The sequence below is a fragment of the Peromyscus californicus genome, unplaced genomic scaffold (genome assembly GCF_007827085.1).
Source record: "Peromyscus californicus insignis strain IS unplaced genomic scaffold, ASM782708v3 Scaffold_20__1_contigs__length_68692818, whole genome shotgun sequence".
NCBI classification, from domain to species: Eukaryota; Metazoa; Chordata; class Mammalia; order Rodentia; family Cricetidae; genus Peromyscus; species Peromyscus californicus.
The window spans coordinates 37,143,117-37,161,893 of NW_026294503.1; the positions used below are offsets into that span (position 1 = coordinate 37,143,117).

An 18,777-nucleotide genomic window follows, 5' to 3' on the forward strand; every position below is an offset into this window, starting at 1 on the left:
AGGGCTTGGACCCCTCCCTTCCGTCTACATGAGAACGGTGATAATGACGCATCTGTTAAGGAGCTACCGTGAAAACTATAAGTGACCTAAAAATCCATGAAGTTCATAGGCCAGTGACAGACTCAGGGAGAGTACTTAGTGACCATCTGCATCATCATCACTACCTGACCATCATCCTTACCACTGTCAGGACCATCACCATGGTCAGCAGCATCACTATATCCTAATCATCACCTCTATCTCCATTCCCACCTCACTACTATCATCACTACCATCACTGTCACTGTGGTTACCATCATCAGCACCACTGTCAACATGATCATCACCATCCCCTTTTCATCACTAGCATCACCACCATCATTATGGTTACCACCACCAGCACCAGTACCTAACCGTCATCACCCCATCCCTACCCACTTCTTATCAGCATTATCATCACGACAGTCACCACAATACTTACAGCATGCAACCTATGGGAAGTATTTTTATAGATTCAACTTAAAAGTTATGATTCAAATTTCCAAAATTTTAACAGTCACCTCTCCTGGTTCTGTGGGTAGTTTTAAATTATTTTGAGATTATAATATTTCTCCCTTTCCTTTCCTCCCCTTCAAACTCTCCTGTATACTCTCCTGCTCTCTTTCAAATCCATGGCCTCTTTTATCATTAATTGTTATTACATGCATATATGTGTGTGTGTGTGTGTGTGTGTGTATGCCTAAATATCTCTAAATATAACTTACTCAGTCCATATAATGTTATTTATATATATGTTTTCAGGGCTGGCCATTTGGCACTGAACAACTAATTGGTATGCTCTTCCCTAGGGAAGGCCACCTCTTCTGCTCCTAGCATTTCTTAGTTGTCTATAATTCTTTGTATAGGGTTGAGGCCTTGTGGGATTTTTCTCATCCACTTTGGCATGTGTGTTGGTATCATCCTTGTTCAGCTCACGTTTGGGCAGTCATGTTGGTATTTTTGTTTTGTTTTGTTCCTTGAGACAGAATTGCATAAAGCTCAAACTGACCTCAAACTCACTATGTAGCTGAGGCTAGCCTTGAACTCCTAATTCTCCAGCCTCCACTAGTGTGGGGGTTATAGAAGTGGCCACTTCATCCAGTTTACTTGTCATGTCTTTTGCTTTTGTTTTTTTTTTCTGTGTTTTGTTTTGTTTTAGTCTGGTTTTAATACAAGTTCTTGAACTATAGCCCAGGCTATCCTGGCACTATGTAGACGAAATTGGCCTCAAACTTACAGCAACGCTCCTGCATTTGCTTCATGAGTACTGGGAATACAAGTGAGCCACCAGATGTGACTTTTTTTTACTAGGACAGGCTCTTATACTGTATCGAAAACAGCCCTGAGACTCATTATGTAGCACAGGCTAGGCTCAAACTTGTACCATTATTCTTGCCTCAGCCTCCTAAGTGCTAAGATCACAGAAATGAGCCACCACACCAAGTATACTTACTGTATTAACAACTGTATTACAGCAAACTTTAATACAGCATCTCTTTGATCCCTTTAAAATAATCTACTGTGCTATTAAGAGTCCTTGGCATTGAATCAGTCTAGTACTGGTTCCATTCCCATCCCCCCTCATCTCTGCATCTAAGCATGTCATACCCCTCCCTAGATCTCAATCAATCTGTCCATCCAGAATGACTAGGGATGGGTGCAGGTCAACATATGAGAGTCCAGAGAGTCCAAAGCCAAAGTTTTCTCATGAGGTGTGAACTCCAGTCCTCTTCCCATCCAGCTCACTCTAGTGCACAGTGGCTCACTGATGTCATGCTAATGACACTCTTTCTCACAGTCCCCAGGCTGTGCTATGAGGGTTAGATGAACTGACACTTATAAAGTGCTAGGTGCCATTGTTTAGAGGAAGGAATAGACCAGTTCATAGGAAAAACACTCATTCCAACATCTTTGCATGCTATTATATCTAGTGTTGCTCGGTGTCTAAAGTTGGCACTCTGTCTGCAGCCACTGCATAATCAAAGAAGTGCCATAGAGCTTGCATGCTGCTTCAGTGACATTCAGGACAACTGGCCTTAAAGGTAAATGGATCTCTTTCAAATCCCAGTCCTCAGCCTAGCTGTAGAGTGGTTTCAACATGCAGCTGGCAACAATGAAAATGCCAGCAGCTCAGAATCCCCACAGTTGTCCCTGTCTCTGTGCCCACTACAGCCGAAGAGCTGTGCAAACACAGCCACCTCCAAACATGACTCACTTCCTTGCAGGAAGGGGTCTGACATTTATGGATACCCTGCCTTGCTGGGCACGGTGTCAGAGCTTTCCACAAAAGATCCTGTTCCATGCAGCTCTTTGTCTATAGGCTGAGCTCATGGCTAAGTATGTAATATGTCTAAGACACCTGATTTTTAGCACTGAAACTGCTTCTGACCTTGATCTTTGCAGACTGATAAGAAATCTGGGCTGAGAACTGTGGCACCTGTTATAATTCCCATACTTGGACAAGGAGGGCAGGAGGTTAAGAAGTTCAAGATAATTAACATTTACATAGTGAGTTCCAGACTAGGCTGGGCAACATGAGACGCTACCTCATTAAAAAAAAGAAAAAGAAAAAAAGAAACAGTCAATAAGCAGGTCCAATCACCACCTGCGCTCACAGAACATCAGTAAGCTCTGGGATCTAAGCTAGGTCAATCTGTCTGATTATCAAATATCTAAGCAGCAGCCTGCCCCCAACCACGTTACTTTCCTGACTCTTTTCCGAGGCCATGATGCCTGGTTTGAGTGGTTTCTGGCATCCTGAGATTTGATTGATGGTGGAGAAAGCAGATCAACCATGTTAACAGCAGATGGAGCACATGGTTGTTCACTGAAAGCACCACAATCAAAAGGCAGATCTAAATCTCATCTTCCCAGGGTCTTTCTCCTTATAAAACTACAGGACCATTTCACTCGTCTAGTTCTCTTTAGATGTTTATTGAGCAACCTTTCCAAAAACTTCATTTTTGTTTCTCAATTCAACCCTAAAGAAAGTACTCCAGGCAACTAAGGAGTGAGGAGAGTGGGAGAGACAGTCTTCCCCAGGGAAGAGCGCACCAATCCAATTGCTTGTCTGTTCCAAGTGGTCAGCCCTGAAAATATACATATGAGTAACATTATATGGACTGAGCATGTTATACTTAGGAATATATATATATATACATATATATATATATATATATATACACACACACACATACATATGCATGCAAAAAAATCAATGATAAAAGAGGAGATGAATTTCAATGAGGGTAAGGAGGGGTATATGGGGGGACCTGAAGGGAGGAAATGGAAGAAGGAAGAAATGTTATAATCTCGATTTTTTAAAAAAAGATTTTAAAAAATAAGTAGGATTGGGTACATTTTACCTGATATCTGTTTCAAGTAGCTAATTACAGAACAGCAATAAACTTGATTCCATAGTGAAAAATTATAATTAATTAATAATAGGATATTATATCACTCCACAATACAGTTTTCTTAAAATACTTGTGTATTTGTCATTTTTGCATAGTTATGACCAAATACCTGAGAGAAAATGATGAATTATTTATCTTGGCTCACATTTTCAGAGATATTAGTCATCACAGTAGAAGCAGCATGAGAGAGCAGAAAAGTCTGTATCAGGGAAGTCATGAAGTAGAGAAGAGAGAATGGGGGCACAGGAGGGATCTGGGGCAAGGCATACTCCAAGGGCCTGATGACCTGCTTTCCACTGCTGTGTTTTATCACAGCAATAGAAAGGTAACTAATATACAAATCTTCTGCCTATTTATTGCCAGGAACTCAATTATGTCTTTCTCAGAACCTAGTAATCATCTCTTTGGAATTTAATAAACATGGGAAAAAAAAAAAACCCTCCCTTTCCCAGTTCCTGCTGGAAGGCAGGAACTAACATTGGCAGAAGTCTAGACCACAGGCACAAAACTACTCCCTGTGACAGACACTGGAGATGCTTGTATGCCCCCTCAGTTCTACAACAAGTAAGCCAGGAAGCTTATTGATGACTACCCGGGTACCTAGCACATCTGGAATGAATGTGGTTGACAAATGGCGTTACCATGTCCTCTATCTTAGTAGCAGTTAGCACTCCCTGAGACATGTGTACATGCTGAGGTCAACCATGCAGACTGGCTCCCTAAGACTGAAGTTTCTCTAATCCCCAGTCTCCTCTTGAGCATATGGTTGGTGCACACTGCATTCTGGATCAGTGTTTGGGTATTGATAAGATTGTTTCTTTTTCTATCCTTGAGGAGAGGTTTCTTAGGCTGGAAAGAGACTTTGATTTGCTTTTTTAAAATTATACATCAATATAAGCATTAATTTTCAAACCGTGGTACCATGTTATTTATATTTCCACTATTTACAGTCTGTCTTTGTGCTATCCTTTGTAAGTCAAATCTGCTGGATCGATATCCTCATGGGATCTGCAGGGTGTAGGGGAGAAGGCATGAACTCCTGAAGCAAACAAGGCTTTGCTCCTCTCACATGAGGCCCAGCTGTTTCCTACCTAGAATGCCCCCCACACTGACCCCATCCCGACTAAATGCATGGCAAATCCCGCCTAACCTCTCTGTGCAACTAAAATCCACCTCCTCAGGGGGCATCACGGGTCACCCCTTATCCCATGACACTGGTTTCTTTAAAGTTGTCTGCTCTTCTCCAGATTCCTCTTGTGTTTTTGATTAAGTCCAAAGACCTAAGAGCCATAAGGACCACCATCAGTCACGTGTATTAAATGCTTCCTACATGCCAGACTTTAGAAATGTTCTTTTGTTTGGTTCCTAGACATTCCTTGACACTTAGATTTTTACAAAGAGAGTTATAATCAGGTTTGGGCTACTAAAACTCATGAGCAAACCATCTGTCCAGGCAGAATCTTTAAATAGCTGACTGAAGAGTAGGAGAAGTTGGCTAAATGTCCAAATACTGTAATTAGTGAGTCAATTCATTCAGGTAGCAGAAGGCAGGGGAGTTTGGAGAGGTACCCGCTTCTAAAGTCAAGACTATGACTGCCGATACAAGGGTCTCCAGCCACACTGCCTTCTCTGTGTGCCCCCACCAGACTATTGGTTTCTTCCCTGCATCAAAAGAATGGCCTATATCTCATCTCTCCCTGTACCACCTGACTGGGAAGAAAGGTGTTAAAGGGAGCATGTGACAGCCCTCAGGACTGAGCACCTGTGGATGGAAGATATGCCTGCTCATAAAGAGTTCTTGGAGCAAATGGCCCTGATGACCTCTGACAGATGGGGTTGCTGGGTACTATCTGTCCATAGGAACAGCAATAAGTATTACCTCCGCCTCCTCAAAATTCTTTGGAACTTCCCAAAGAGGATGTCTGCTCTCTGGGGTATCTTCAGGTCCATTTTTGGGTCCCATTAGACCCATGGACTGGTTGTGAATGTGCACTGAGCAGGAAATAAAATGCTTTGCAGAGGCAGCTGTTAAACAATCACCATGACCAATGCCAGAGAAGCTCCTATAGCTGAATGAAGAAACACGTGCTCCCAGGGCTGTCACCATGACTGCCATCTTATTCTCTGTTCCTCCTCTACAAGGACATGGAGCACAACAGCACCCAGTCTCTGGGCCCTGGCCCAGAGTTTCAAAACTGAGGATGCAACCCTGAAGATATCCATGGTGCTGAGCTCCTTGACATCCCCAGCCTCAGCTTCTGCAGACAGCCTAACACAGAGGCAGGCAGGATGAATCACAGGAGGCTGCTGGCCAGATACTGAGTCACAGCAGCAAACCAAGAGCCAGGCCTTCTTTTCTTGGCAATGCAGGGAGACCAGTGAACACTCAAGGTCTTCAGTGACCAAAGGATGCTTACAGTGGCTATTGCTTCTCTGTCATGGGGAGCATTTTCTGCTGAATAAATTCATCTTTGTGTCCATTAATCTTGCAAAGCTGTTGTTTGATGGGTGAAAATGAACAGAGAAGAAACAAGTCTGTTTTCTGGAAAGAGGCATGAGGAAACTGAAGAGCAGAAAAAGTAGCTTGATTTCCAAACCAATAACCAAGATGCCAACCTGTGGGCTTTCAAAAGAGGCACCAATGCCTCTGTGACTCATTTATTAACACTCCATGGTGACAAGGACAGGCTAACCCAAGGGTCTTACTTTCAGCCTAGAATGAAGGAACACTGGTCTCCACTGGAAGCTGATCTGGGTGCTGGTGTTGGTATTAGTTAGAAATACGATGACCTATGGACTTGTAGGTCAACTTCAGCTATACTGGCTGTAGGCTTGGTTCCTCACATCTTGTCTTGCTAAACTCTAGCTTCCTCATCTCTAAGATGAGAAAAGCTCCCCTTGCAGTATCATGTTCAGTTCTGCAGGAGGCCATATCATCTAGGCAATAACCTGGTCCTTTAGGACATTGCTACTGTGGAGGCTTTTCTTGAGCACCAAAGACTTTTCAAGATCACTAACCAGAAACCAATGGGAGGAGCAAGAGCCTTGACTTTTAGATGCAGCACCATGCTTTGTTCTTTTTCTGGTGAGAGCTCTTTCAAAATATTTAAAGAATGCCCTCCCTTGTGGTAAGTCATGAGAGAACAAGAATGGAGACTCCATCCCAAAAGATCAGCGCTTGCTGCCGGGTTGAAATGACAGAGAAATCGTCTCTTTTCAATGCAGGAAGTGCACTGGTTTAATTGATTTGCTTTTGTCTCCCTGGAGAAAGGCTCCTTCTTGTCAGGAACTAAACCCAGCAGCCAGCATAATAGCAGCAAAGGTCAATTAAGGAAAAGCTGAAGTTGCTGCATAGAATTGTCCAGGGGAATGGCTGAGCCTTCCCTGCAGGATCACAGAAGGAGATTCACATGCAGTGTGGCTAGTGGGACATTCAGTGACGCCACACTTTCTTGGTATTGCTCACTATATAAAAGTGCCCTTGGCAAAAATCTCCTGGTCTGTACAATGGGATCTAATAATGGCAGTTTTTGAAGCCAAACTCTTAACTGTATCAAAACCATCTAAATCTTGACCAAGTATATGGATCACAAATGGTAGCCATCTCAAGCTGCCGGCAGGGCCCAGGAGACCTAGATATTTCTCATCACGATCCATCCATGGTCTGGTTTTGGTCAGACCAATAGTTTTTACTTGCTTGATTTATTGCTTTGTGATAGTAATAAGTATGACGCTGTTGAGAGTACTGGACCTGGGTTCAGCTTGTAGCAGCTTACAACCATCTGTAACACTAGGTCCAGAGGATCCAACAACCTCTTCTAGCCTCCCCAGGCACTTCACACATGTAGTGCCCTTCCTTCATTCTGACAAAATAAACTTGGATAAACCTAAAATAAGCCAACACTATGTGAAAGGGCTGGGTCTAGATTAAGCATTCACCTTTGAATAGTTTTTACATTTATTTTGAGGGGAGTCACACACCACAGGGAATGTGTGCTAGTCAGAGGACAACTTTCATAAGCTGGGTCTCTCCTTCTACCAGATGGGTTCTGGGGATTGAACCCAGGTCATTGGGCCTGGAAGCAAGCACTTTAACCACTGGGCCATCTAAACAGCCCAAGCACTTTGATTAAAAAAATTTTTTTCTTTTTTAGTAACCAAGATTAAAGTGCAACCCCAAGCAATATTTTAAAACTCTAAAATCAATTAAGAGAAACCAAAATGAACAGAATTTCAAACTGTAACCAGGCAGGGGTTCTGACCACCTGGAACTAACAGAAAGGGGGTGAGGACAGTCAGTGAAGTGGGGGTTGGTCTTGCCTATGCTTACATTTTGATTTTTTTTTTGTTCCTTTTGAATCTACTATATTCATTTCAAGTTTCCCAAAGGTATTACATTTTCTTCTACCTTGGTTACTGAGATTTCTGGCTACCTCTTGGATTTTCTATCTTTTTTGGCGCCCCCACAGGCTGTGGCTCCAGGGACTTAAAGAACAATAAACTGAGAGTCTGCAAGTTGCCAGGTGCTGATGACAGCATTTTACCTTCGGTTGTCAAGATGACACTTCCCAGTTTACTAAAACAGCCAGGCAGCACAGTGGAGAAACTCTAAGATGCCAGGCTGAGAGTCCAAACCCATGTTTCCCTCCTGACCACAAGTCCCTCCTACCCACACTATTTGAAGAGTGGCACTCCACCTAGGCAGGACACAGGAAGAGACACACACAGAACCACTCCGCCCTAACCACTGGCACTGAGGCCACAGGAGACCAGAGAGTACTCACCAGCGAGCACTAAGGGGGACAAGGGTGGGACGTGAGCCTGCCTCTGCCCTTCCTATCCCAGCTCTGTGCTTTCTCTCCTTCCTTATAGCTGAGTCCTGACCCTGACAGCCCCTGTGGCTCCAGGCCAGGAACACCTGTTCTGACACTCAAAGAGCGTTTCCCTGTGTGCTCATTGGTTGAGAGCATGCCTCCCTTCTCCGTGGTAGAAGAACTCCACCTTTGTGGCTTCACATAGCTGACTTTAAATGGGTGTCTCATGTTCCCATGGGGGTAGCAGAGCCCAATCACATTTATGAAGCACTTTCCTCACTGCTTTATCATTGATCACCTTTATCATTGATCATCCATTATTTTATGCATCCTACAACTCAGGGCTAACACTCCTCTGAATGCTGTCTTATTCTACGCACTGAAGTTGAAGTGTCTGATACCAAATTCATTATTAATAAGTACCACACATTCCAGAGACCTTGATGGTCATAGTGTACATACCAGGTATAAGGGAGAAACTGAGGGTCAGTGGGCTGCATTGAGTTTCCCGGGTCACTAGAACATCAGATACACAACCTGAGACCTGACTCCCCAGATATTAAGGCTATCAGGCATTACTTACCTCAAACTCAGATGAAGCAGTGAAGTAAGAAAATACAGGATGTTTATTGGGATTCACTGACCTGTGGTCCAGCTACTCCTGGAGGCCCTGGGAGGCCTTGGGGCCCAGTATCTCCCTGTAACAGAGACAAAAGGACAAAGAAAACCAAGAAAATGGTAATTCCAAAGAGGAGCTCAAATTGAAATCATCACCAGGCATCAGCCTTACAATGCAGAGTCTTCCTGACACATGGACAAAGGGTCTAGGCAAGCAATGGTATCAAACGTGGCCATGAAATCACAGGCCTAACCACCACTAACACATCTAGCTAGTGATGATGTGGTATCCAGGTACCAAGGTGCCCTGATACCTCCTGCCTCCCATGTTCACATGAATCATAATTGGTCTCTGTGGCCAGCAGAATAGGGTAGGAATTAATAGTGTACTGTTTCTGCAATCAGGATGAAAAATATGACAAGCTCCCACCTTGGGTTTTTTTTATTATTATTAAGAATTTTTTTTATTCATTTTACATACCAATCAAAGATCCCGCTCTTCCCTCCTCCCGATCCTCCAGCCTCTGCCCCCCCCCCCCCCCCACTCACAGTCCATTCTCTCCTACAAGAAGGTAAAGCCTCCCATGGGGAGTCAGCAGATCCTGGCACATTCAATACAGGCAGGTCCAAGCCCCTCCTCCTGCTTTAAGGCTGTGCGAGGTGTCCCACCATAGGTAGTGGGCTCAAAAAAGCCATCTCATGCACCAGGGATGGATCCTGATCCTACCGCCAAGGGGCCCCTTAAGCAGATCAAGCTACACAACTGTGTTGCCTATGCAGAGGGCCTAGTCCAGTCCCATGGAGGCTCCAGCTGTTGATCTAAAGGTCATGAGTTCCCACTAGTTTGGTTTGGTTGCCTCTGTAGGTTTCCCCATCATGATCTTGATGCCCTTTGCTCATAGAATCCCTCTTCTCTCTCATCGACTAGACTTCTGGGAGCTCCACCTTGTACTGCCTCCTTCATCTTCGCTCCTTACCAAACCACTCATTCTAGGAATACCAGCTTCTTAGTCCCGATCTCACTAGATAGCCCTATGGCACATTCATGTGGGGAGAGAGGGATGGACTAGGACAGTGTGGAGACTAGCACTGAGCTGAAAGCCATGGAAAGACCTTGCCTGTTTGCCATATAGAACTTAAAGAAATTATAGTTCAGGGATTGAAAGCCACCACACAGGAGACCTGATACAGAACTAAACAACCTTGCCACGTACTCCTATTGCTTTGAGCAACAGTGTAATGAACTGACAAATATCCAGTGTACTCAAGGTGGGTGATGAAGTTGGGATCATGGAGTGCCTCACTGTGTATGTCCATGTGCTTCATATGTACACACACATACATGATTATACACAGCAGGCACTTTGGGATGGTTGTTCTTGCCTTATAAAACCTAGAACAGCAGATGTTCAACTCTGAAGAGGGGCTTCCCAGAGGGCAGGATGGGGATCACAGATAACCACCAGCTCCTCCAGGAGGAACAGAGCAGAGTGGGTCTGAACTTCAGAATGGCTTGAGTTGCAACTGCTGTTGCTAGTGGTTTTCAACCCTCAGGATGCATATCCCTTTGCTGGCACTGTGATGAAAGAGTCTGTTGCGGGGAGTCCTGAAGGGATTTATCTAAAATGCTCCCTCACTGATTTGGAGCAGTCACCCCGAGAGCCACCTGCTGGCAGCACCCCAAAGTGAGGACTCCTGAGAGTAACCATAACATGCTCAACTTAAACAAGAGGCTGTCTTTCTTTCTTTCTTCTTTCTCTTCCTTCCTTCCTTCTTCCTTCCTTCCTTCCTTCCTTCCTTCTCTTTTTCTTTCTTTCTCTCCCTTTCTTTGTTTCTTCCTTTATTCATTTGTTTATGTATTTTGGTTTTAAAACTAATTGTTTAGTATGCAGAGTTACAGACTTTGTTGTGGTATGCTCACATCTTTATGTTGTTATACTTTATTCTTATTTACTCATATGCTGTCCTTCCCTGCCCTCACATCACTGGTCCCCTGTCTCTTGCAACAACCCTGCTTGCATGTCACATATACGCTATCACTGTCTCCTTTTCCCTGCCCCCATCCCTTTAGAACACTTTCTCCTATCTTCTTTCTTCTTGCAGGCCTACAGACTAAATTAAAAAGTTCCTTGTGTTATTAAAAATAAGCCAGCAGAAGAAAGATCCGTAAGAATTCAACATGCCCACTCATAGCCTATAAGACATTGCATGAGAAATGTCACAAACAAACACGTTTACTTTGATGACTTGATCACTTGGGGAACTGGATCAAGGGCAAGTATTCTTACTTAAGGTGGTTCTAGGATTCACTTTCTGACCCTAGTTCCAGAGTTTCTAGAGGGATGTCTGGGTTCCTGTCATGCATGCACAAGCTAAATGTACCTACATGTGTGATCTCTGGAGGGGAAACAGACAGTGTTCAAGGTACAGGAGAGAAAATAAAGACTGTATTTCAGATCTGTGTTTCTATTTGTCCCATATAAGTATGGAACTTATTATTAATTAGGAACTTGACTCTTCCTTTTTATAATAAGAAAAGAGACAACCTCTCTCCCACCCCACCCCCCGCCGCCACCCCCACAAACTCATTTCCTGAGCAGGCACTTTGGATAATGTCATCGTGAGTTCTCACATTGAAATATACACAAATGATTTTCAAACCTAAATGTTTTGGGGGTTTTTTTGCCAGATTTTTAACCCATGAGTGTCTTTCTCTCGAGGGTCATCTCTGGAATTCAATTGGCAAGGAAGTATTTCTAACATCTGATTTCTGTAGAATGCTAACATAATCCATGCTCCAAGTTTCATAGCTTCCTCCTATCACACAGAGGGAAAATATTTTCTCTCTCAACTCCAAATAAAGCCAATCAGCTGACCCAGTGTCACAGTTACCAGGTGAATATACAGCAAGAATATATATTTTTAAAAATGGTGTTGTTGAGCCCTCTTTTTAAAGGGCTTACTGTGGCTTTTCTTGAAAAAATGCCTACAATGGGCGGGTGGCGTGCTTGGCTATACGAAGTGGGAATTCTCTTTGCCTTAGCCATTCCTTAACATATTGCCTGCAGTGTGCCACATATTCCTGCTGGATGCTTATTCAATATCAAAACTTTTTTTCTTCTTTTCTGCATTTGTGGGGGTAGTTTTCACTGCTAGAGTGGGATTTCACTCTCAATTTTATCCTTCCGCTCTAGGAGAAACTACCTATGCACCACTCTACCCCAAGCCAGCCCATGAACTCCGTGAAAACTAGCCTCAAGCTTTTGATTTTGGATCTCTCCAGTGTCTACATATTGACCAACATACAGAATACACATTTTTTGTGGAGTAGGGGAATGGTAGACGGCCTCACTATGTGTCTGGGCTGGCCTGTAACTTACTATACAGTCTAGGATAGCTTCAAACTTGTGATCCTCCTCTTCAATCTCACAAGTACTGAAGTTACAGGTATGTGCCACTGGGTCTTAGGACACATTTAATGGAGTATCAAAAATAGGTAGTGGCCGGGCAGTGGTGGCACACGCCTTTAATCCCAGCACTCGGGAGGCAGAGGCAGGCGGATCTTTGTGAGTTCGAGGCCAGCCTGGTCTACAAAGTGAGATCCAGGAAAGGCGCAAAGCTACACAGAGAAACCCTGTCTCGAAAAAACCAATAAATAGGTAGTGATGAAGTGAATATATGAATAAATAGGTAAGAACAACAGATTACACTCTATATTAAAAGAATACATTTGGACTTTATCCTGAAGGAAGGAATCTCTACGTACACACTACTTATGGTTGGCTTATGCTAGGTTAACCTTAATTCTAGGTGTCATAAGATGTCTTGGGATGTATGTAAAACCCAGTGGCCTTGGTGTGTCTCCACCCTGCCAATAAAAGATGATAACAGAGAGAGGGAAATCTCAGAAACTAAACCCAGAAGGACCCAACTAAATTTGGATTGATTGATTGCCTCTGATCTGGTTCTCTATAAAAATGCTAACAAGAAGGAGAATCTGGAAGGCAGAGTTTGCTCTGAGTTCCCAGACTGCTGGCTCTAAAGAAGGCACCATTTCTTCAGCTCCTGGGCTTTGTCTATGTGACAGGAAAACATGGGTGTGAAGGTCCACTCTGACAACTAGACATACTAGATAGCTCACCGTCAGACAGATGGACTGACAAGAGGCAGTGGGGAAAACCCATCAAAGGAGCATGGATGTGTAGATATCACCACACACTGGAATGCCACAGGCAGTATTTTCATAAAATGGCAAAGACCTGAGGATATCCAGTTTGCCTTCCTTGCACTCCCCTGTGGTCTAAACAGTCCCCAAGCCTGAATCCTTCTAGAGAAACGAGGGCCATGCTGGGATCTACTGGAATTCTTCATTTCAGGAATGGAGCTTCGGCTCCCTTTCTCCTTACCTTTTTGCCTTCTGTCCCTTCTCTCCCTGGCTTTCCTGGGAGCCCTTTGTCCCCTTTGAAACCTGGAAGACCTGGGAGGCCTGGGGGACCAGGAGGGCAGTCGTTGCACACATCCTTAGAGAAGAAAAAGAAACTTAAGTAAGTAATATAGCTACTTACAAGACAAAGTGGCCCCAGGTCCTACCCCCTCTGGGTGATATTTGGTTATAAATGCCAACAGAGATGGAAAAACAAATTGATGGATTGTCATGGCCCAGGCACTTTTGTGTCCAAATTTATTTCAGCACAAATGCATCTGGATTGTTATCCCATTTTTTTCTTGAGTTCTAGCCAGTCACCTGGCTAGAAGTATGGCCTGAGAAAATGATGTCAAAATGCATATAAAAATGCCTGTGGGCATGAACAAAAACATTAAGAGTGCACATTGAAGGCAAACATTTAGTGTTACTAGAAATAGAATGCTCTGCCCTGAGGACAGAGTCAAACAAAGCTGGGAAGGACACTCTCTGTGGTGTGCCTTCCTAAGGAAGGAGAACAAAGGGGGCCGCAGGCACCTAGCACAGTGTGTCCTGGCTGTGACACAAAGCCTTGCTCTGACCGTGCTTAGCACTGTTCTTTTCCCAGGACAGGCGTTCAATAAATGTTCCTAGGAGCTCAGCTTTGTTCTTCAAGACAGGCAAATGCTGTTCCAGGAGTAAATGTAAGCTTTCACACCCGTCTGTGTCACCTCTAGATCTGAAAAGTTCACAGCATGCTAAGTACCAAGTCAGTAGACTACGCTCGAGCAACCTCCAAAACTCCTCTCTTGGATTACCTCCTCCTAAGCTCTTCTATCCATTCTCCCATCCTCCCCCCTCTCTCCTCTTATAGTAAAGCTAAATAAGATAGGACGAAGAAACACTAAGAAAATTGTGAGACCAGGTAGACAATGCCCAGGACATTCAGGCATTGTTATTGGCCCACTATTCGTTTAGAGGAAGCACTCTTATAAAAGATACTTGCAAAGCCTCTGGTCTGCTGGATGCTGTACTGAGCTTTGAGACCACTACCTGCATGAACCTGAAGGTTGGTAGGTGTTAACCAACGCAAAGTAAATGCACTAGCTAAGGTCGACTGAGGGCTCTGCATGGAAGGGTGAATAAAAACATGTGGCCACTCTGTGGGTTCATACTCAGTGACCTACAGTCTAAAGGAATTCCACATTCACCTGGGTTGATCTCTAATTTCAGAATGTAGTTTTTCTGTTAAAAAAGCAAGCTCTCCTTTTTCTTGCTTCTTTCCTATGTCATCTTCAAGTATATTTATGCATCTTCTACTCTAAGCTTCCCTGATGGCATCTGGACAGGGAAAGCTCACCATGCTCCCATGGACTTGTCTACTGGGTACTCCAACTGTAACTCCATTCTCTCCCCACAAAGTAGAGAGTGGAACAGTCTTGATCCTTGCAGGACCAGGTCATAACAAATGGTCTTTCATGGTGCTGAGTTTAATAAATGAAACAAAAGACCCAGCCAACTGCCTAACAACAAACCAACTAATCAACCACTGGACTTCTTCATGTCTTGTTCCATCATCTTTCAGTATGCTATTTGAGAAACTGACTATTTGGAAGGACTAATTGTTAGAGTATATGAAGCAAGGATGAGTGGGATAAAATGGAGCAAACTACATGTTTCCTAGTTTCATTCTTTCTTTTAAAATTAGAAGAGCAGAGAAGAACTGGGCTGTCTATTATATTACTTTTAAATGAGATGCAACAATGGCTAGAGGTGTCTGCTGGCAGATGGATATGAGGGTAGGTGGATGACTGGAAGATATAGATAGGTGGGTGGATAGATGGCTGGTGGATAATACTTCAATGAATAAGTGTATGGGTGAATGGAGGGAAGGAGGGAGGGAGGCAGAGAGGGAGGGAGGGAGGGAGGGAGGGAAGTGGGAGGGATGTATGAGAATGAAGCTAGCCTGATGACAACAAGAATTCAAGCCACTAAGACTTTTTCTGGACTTGGAAATATAAAATGCTTACCACATTTTGTTCCCAAAAAAGCTTTCAACTCGTCTTTCCTAGTTGTAGGCTATGCAAGACTGTTCCCTGAAGATCAGAGCTATCTATAGTCCCAGCTGTTCCAGTATGAAGACTAGACTCAACCTATTGGACCAGCCTAGAATATCAGTCAGCACAAACTGAGAGGAGCACCACCTATAGTCCTACTGATGCTCTCCTTGGCTGTTGACACCCTGGAACCCCCATTTCTCTAGATTCTACAATCTAGAGGGGTCAAGGACATCAAAACATCACCCACATAATCAACTAAGCAGGGCTCATAAGGGCTCAAGACTGAAGCAGCAATCATGGAGCCTGCATGGGTCTGTGCTAGGTCCTCTGCATACAGGCTATGATTGTTTAGCTTGGGGTTTTTGTGGGATTCATAACAGTGTGAGTGGGAGATGTCTCTGACTCTTTTGGTTTCTCTTAGGACCCTTTTCCTCCTACTGGGCTACCTTGGACAGACTTGATATGAAGGTTTGTGCCTAGTCTTATTGCATCTTGTTATGCCATGTTCAGTTTATATCCCTGGGAAGCCCACTCTTTTCTGAAGGGAAATGGAGGAGCAATGGATCTGGGGGAGGGGAGGGAACTCAGAGGAGTGGAGGAAGAGGAGGCTGTGGTCAGGATGTATTGTATGAGAAAAGAATGAGAAAAAAAGAATCCAAATATATTTTAAAAAACAAATCAAAAAAGAAAGATGGAAAATGTCCAACATCTCATCAGGCACAGAATGAAAGCACAATATAGTCTAGTCACTATATATTCATGTGCTTTATTATTTTACAGCCTAAATCTGATGTCTTGCTCCATTTATAGACTCATCCATGCCTCAATCTCCTATTCTATAAAAGGAAGTCAGTAATGGAGCACTGCCCAAGAATTTAAGGGAGGAGGTAGATAAGTAAGATTTTATAAATGGAGTCATTTCATGAAGACACCCTGACGTTGGCCTCCCAGGGCACAGATCTCACTACAGAAGTCCATCTCATAGGGCGGGTCTTAGATGAACCTTCTACCTAGGCAGTGTCCAATGATGAGAGATATGGGCTGTTCTAAAATGCTTAGGAGCAGCAGTAATTTTTGTAATGAAAGATACCTTCTGAGTCCCCAGTTACCTGGACTAGATTGCCAGATATTAACCTATAGCATATCATAGTGGCAGTAGACTCCAAAATCTAAAGCTACAGATGGCCCAGCTCGAGCCAAATCCAGTAGAATAGGCTGGAGTCTATAGTTTTCCATCACAGTGCAGCTGCCCTGACCACAAGTGCTCATGTTTCTCTGAGTTTTCAGATGCCCAGATGAGCACAACTGTATCCTTCAGAGCAGTTGAGGAATCAACACTGGATTAATGTCTGTCTCAGTGCTCTCTCTGGCATTGAGGTGTGAGGTTTGACCCTTGCAGCTGCATCCTCTCCTGTATCATTGGCATACCCATCAGGATATCTTAAGGTTTAAATCCTGAGAAGTGGCAGATGATACAAACACAGGTCCTCACAGAACCTGAAAACCATGAAGAATCATTTAAGCTAATAAAAGCCTTTAATAAAGAAGAGATCAAATCAACGGACAACTATTTCTTGTAATCTCCTTGATGGTTAAAAAGAATACTGTCAATAAAAATCTATAAAGATTAGTCTACTCTTCATATTTTAATAACGTTTGATTTTTCCATTAATACATCTCAATGTATAAGAAGATTAAAAGCCTCAAGCTTAGAAGGTTATTTGGGGATTTTTGTTTTGTTTTTTGTTTTTCCATTTGGGTTCATACATTAACCAGAGACCTTCTGCTATCATCCAGTCGCTTTTAGAATACAAGAAGATGAGGCCTACAGTCATGTGAAATACAGCACTGTGACAAAGGCTTGAAGCAGAGCCAGCCAAGGGGTCTCCACTTCCACCACCATGACCACAGTGTTTCTTTCTGAATAGGAATCCAAAGCTGCTATAGCCCTGCCCAACTCTTCACCAGTCAAAACTCAAGGCCCTGAAGCAAAGCACCTGGGCACCTCCACAATTGAGCTTCCAGGTGTGACTCTGGCCAGATCCCACTTTATTCTGGTCCAGCTATGATAAGCACTTTGTACCTCTCAGAAAAAAAAGCAAGAAAGAAAAATACATCATTCTAAAAATCAGGTAAGTATTCCATCAAGTCAGGACTGTGAAGGTTGCAGGGCCCAGCATCTGTCCTTACTTCCATGGGCCTGTGCTTCTATTCTTGAACCAGCAGGATCCAGAAACCAACTGTTTGGCTCTGCCTCCTGCCATTTTCCAAACAGAAGACATTCTTATACAAGCCAAGTCCAGTCTTTGACTATGAACACTGGATTCTGTTTCTGAGACAATTTATTCTATCCACTGACCTAACTGTATGTCTGGTTTCATATATGCAAAGCAGTAACATGAATCATACCTACCTCGTGGAATCTAAAATTGAATAAACAATGTTCATCAGGCATTTCAACATTGCCCTGTGCAGAACTTTCTGCTCCATGTCTGTACTGTCCCATAAGGTAGCTCCCAACTCCACGGGGGCCCTGGGTACTTGCAAAGGGCCTAGTATGGCCATGGACCTTAATTTTATCAGGTAGATGCATGTGGGTGCTGGAGTGATGCCTCAGCAGTTAAGAGCACTGATTAGTCTTCTAGAGGACCTAGTCAGATTTCCAGCATCTACATGGTGGCTCACAATCATCTCTAACTCCAGTTCCAGGGGATCCTCTTCTGTGGGCACTGCATGTGCATAGTACACATTAATACATGCAAGCAAAATACCCATACACATAAAACAGAAATAAGTAAATCTTTGATGTATGTGGTTGCTTGCTGCCATATTGGATCGTGTGGATTTAGCAGACACTGGTCACACAACGGTTTCATAACAGATGTTTCTGGGGCTGTACTTAACACTACAGGATATTTGTTCAGAGGGGAAGAGAAGAGGGTTTTGAGGTCTACACTCCCCCCAGCACAATTTTCAACACACATGCATTTTTACCTTTACTAAGAGATTTATGTCCTCTGGAGACAGCAGTGAAGCAGGGCCCTGTCAAGGCAAAAATAAATAAGTGCAGACACACACCCAGACATGCAGTATCTTCCATGCATCTTCAGAGAGTGAACAGTCTTCAAGAGCATAAGCTGTAACTCAGAACAGATTTGAGGAGTCATGGGATGTAAACAGGTCTATCAGAGTCCCAAGCCTGGGAATCACCAAAGGAGACTGTGCCGAAGCAGTGGCCACTCAGGCTGCCTAGCTGTGGACATATCTGAAGGACTTCAGGTCTTCCTGTCCCCAATCTCCTCCTGTTGTTCCCTTCTGTTCTCCTTTCCTCCCCTCATCAAAGCATGATAGGTCACATAGACAGGATGGAAAGCAAAGGGATGGACTGCCTACAATTCACCTGTCACGAATCTTCCAGATGGCCAATACCTGTTGCTGCTAATCATTAA

The 18,777-nt window shown here is 43.7% G+C and overlaps 1 protein-coding gene across 3 annotated transcripts in view; it reads right to left on the reverse strand.

Moving 5' to 3' along the window:
* The window catches only part of Col22a1 (collagen type XXII alpha 1 chain), a 255,332-nt gene that overhangs the window by 54,016 nt on the left and 182,539 nt on the right, over positions 1-18,777 (reverse strand). For all 3 annotated transcript variants that reach the window (XR_008220523.1, XM_052747950.1, XM_052747949.1), the window contains exons 44-46: positions 18,323-18,370; positions 13,273-13,386; positions 8,893-8,946 (exon numbers count right to left, since the gene is read on the reverse strand). Coding sequence is in view for 2 of the 3 variants with exons in the window: in XM_052747950.1 (XP_052603910.1) it covers positions 8,893-8,946; positions 13,273-13,386; positions 18,323-18,370 (216 nt within the window). In the remaining variant the exon portion in view is untranslated. The remainder of the gene's footprint in view (positions 1-8,892; positions 8,947-13,272; positions 13,387-18,322; positions 18,371-18,777) is intronic.